We start from the raw sequence: 1,808 nt of genomic DNA, 5'->3' as shown, positions 1-1,808 counted from the left end.
TATCTCTTGGTATCCTATTAAGTACTTTATTAAACCTTTTATTAAATTCATAGACTGATTCATTCTAATTTTTCTTTATGCTAGTCAACTCATGAGATGTAAATGAAGTGTCATTATGCTCTCCAAATTCCTCCAAGAATATTGTCACAAATTCTTTCCAACTACCAATGCATTTGTCAAGAATATTCCTATACTATTCTCCTACATCCTCCATTAAAGATTGAACAAATAATTTCATAAAAAAATCTTCATGAGGGATTTCAAACTCTTCAATGGTATTTTTTATATTTATTACATGTTTCTATACAAAATCAATTCCATTTCCTATGAATTTAGGAATATCTGACCTTAAATCATTTGCAATCAGATTTGGATATCCAACTATCCCACTGAAATCCACTTGTTTATATCTCTCAATGGTCATAGGTGGTCTGCAACCATAGTTGTTAACCTAATAGTTTCTATATCCTCCATTATTACCATTGTGTACATTGTTACCACCACCATTGTTGTTATTTCCATTTTGGTTGTCCCCATTACCATTTTTGCCATAGTTTCCATTATTACCCTGATTTCCTCCATTGTTGCTTACATTGTTAATCCTATCTCTATTATTCCAGTTACCAGTAATTTCCCCACTATTAGTTCTTCTATCATCATCATGATTATTGTATTGTCTATAATTATATTGGTTTTTATTTTCATGATAGGGTGTATTTTTTCATTTATCCCTTCTTTCATAATTATTATCCAAAACATCAGACAATGGATTATCATAGACCTTGAATGGTTGTTCCAAGTTTCTCATGTGAGGGGAATATACCTAGGGGTTGTTAGTCTAGTTACTTTATCTTTTCCCTTCTCTTCTTCAAACCTGATTGAATTAGGGCTTTGAATGGCATCTCTTTCTAGTCCAAATTTTTGCAATACCCAATCTGATTGTCTCTTAAGAGCCTTCGCCATTTTAGATTCATTTCCATTTAAATCAGCCATTCTATGAATAATTTCATCCAACTGTATGTCCTCATGTTTCTTAGTGGTCAGGGTTTCATTATGACCACCTTTATCATCTTTTGTATTTAAGTTATAAAAAGGATTTTCCTTCAAATTTTCAAATTTATCACGATATGGAGAACCATCCTCTCTATGAGGAAACTTCTTATAACCCCCAAATGTCATTTTTGAAACTGATTTCTTTTCCTTGTTTCTTCTTTTTGGGCTTAACTGGACAAGATTATCTTGTCCCTTGTGCAAAGATCTTCTCCCTTGCATGAATCTTATTGACAAATTTCTAGGGGTTTCCCTTACTTTCTCAACATACCAAATATTACTCATATATTAAATGTAGAGTCGACACCTCCTAAGAGGAATTAGAATTTTATGAATCTTCTGGGCTTCCTCCTCCAGTAGAGTCTGAAACAAAACCACGAGAAATTCTGAATACTTCTTATTACAACTCCCCAGTAGATTCACCAATCTGGTGGTTCCCAAAACCACAGATTGGAAATCTGAGAGCTTTGCCAAATATCTTATTGATTCCTCAATCAGCCTTGGTCAACAAACAGGAATGGTCGAAGACCAAATTCCTCTACACTTTAGGCTCCACTAGACCTAGGTGGGAATACCCCAATCTCCAAAGCATAAAGAGATTTCTTTATAGTGAATTTAAACTGTTTAATCTAGTTGTTTACAGGACTAGCAAACAATTTCCTGCAACTATGCTTTATTGATATGCTTTTAACTTGTTTTAATTTGAAGATCTCAGTATATTTGAATATGAATAAAAGCTATAACAGAATGCTATTGGA

The 1,808-nt window shown here is 33.1% G+C and overlaps 1 protein-coding gene across 1 annotated transcript; it reads right to left on the bottom strand.

The window, feature by feature from the left end:
* Window positions 1-451: 451 nt before the first annotated feature.
* On the bottom strand, window positions 452-1,179 carry LOC131858420 (uncharacterized). The gene is made up of 2 exons (XM_059211654.1): window positions 875-1,179; window positions 452-677 (listed from the first exon to the last, which is right to left on the bottom strand). The coding sequence occupies exons 1-2, from the start codon at window positions 1,177-1,179 to the stop codon at window positions 452-454; spliced, it is 531 nt and encodes a 176-aa protein (XP_059067637.1).
* Window positions 1,180-1,808: the final 629 nt, after the last annotated feature.

The sequence above is a fragment of the Cryptomeria japonica genome, chromosome 9 (assembly GCF_030272615.1).
Source record: "Cryptomeria japonica chromosome 9, Sugi_1.0, whole genome shotgun sequence".
In the NCBI taxonomy this organism is placed as follows: domain Eukaryota; kingdom Viridiplantae; phylum Streptophyta; class Pinopsida; order Cupressales; family Cupressaceae; genus Cryptomeria; species Cryptomeria japonica.
The sequence above is the reverse complement of the archived record's forward strand: the minus strand, read 5'-3'. Positions and strand labels throughout refer to the sequence as shown.

Coding starts and splice junctions, on each gene's coding strand:
- LOC131858420 (XM_059211654.1), bottom strand. CDS start 1,179: ATGACATTTGGGGGTTATAAGAAGTTTCCTCATAGAGAGGATGGTTCT. Junction 678..874: donor CAAAGCCCTAATTCAATCAG/GTTTGAAGAAGA, acceptor ATATAATTATAG/ACAATACAATAATCATGATG.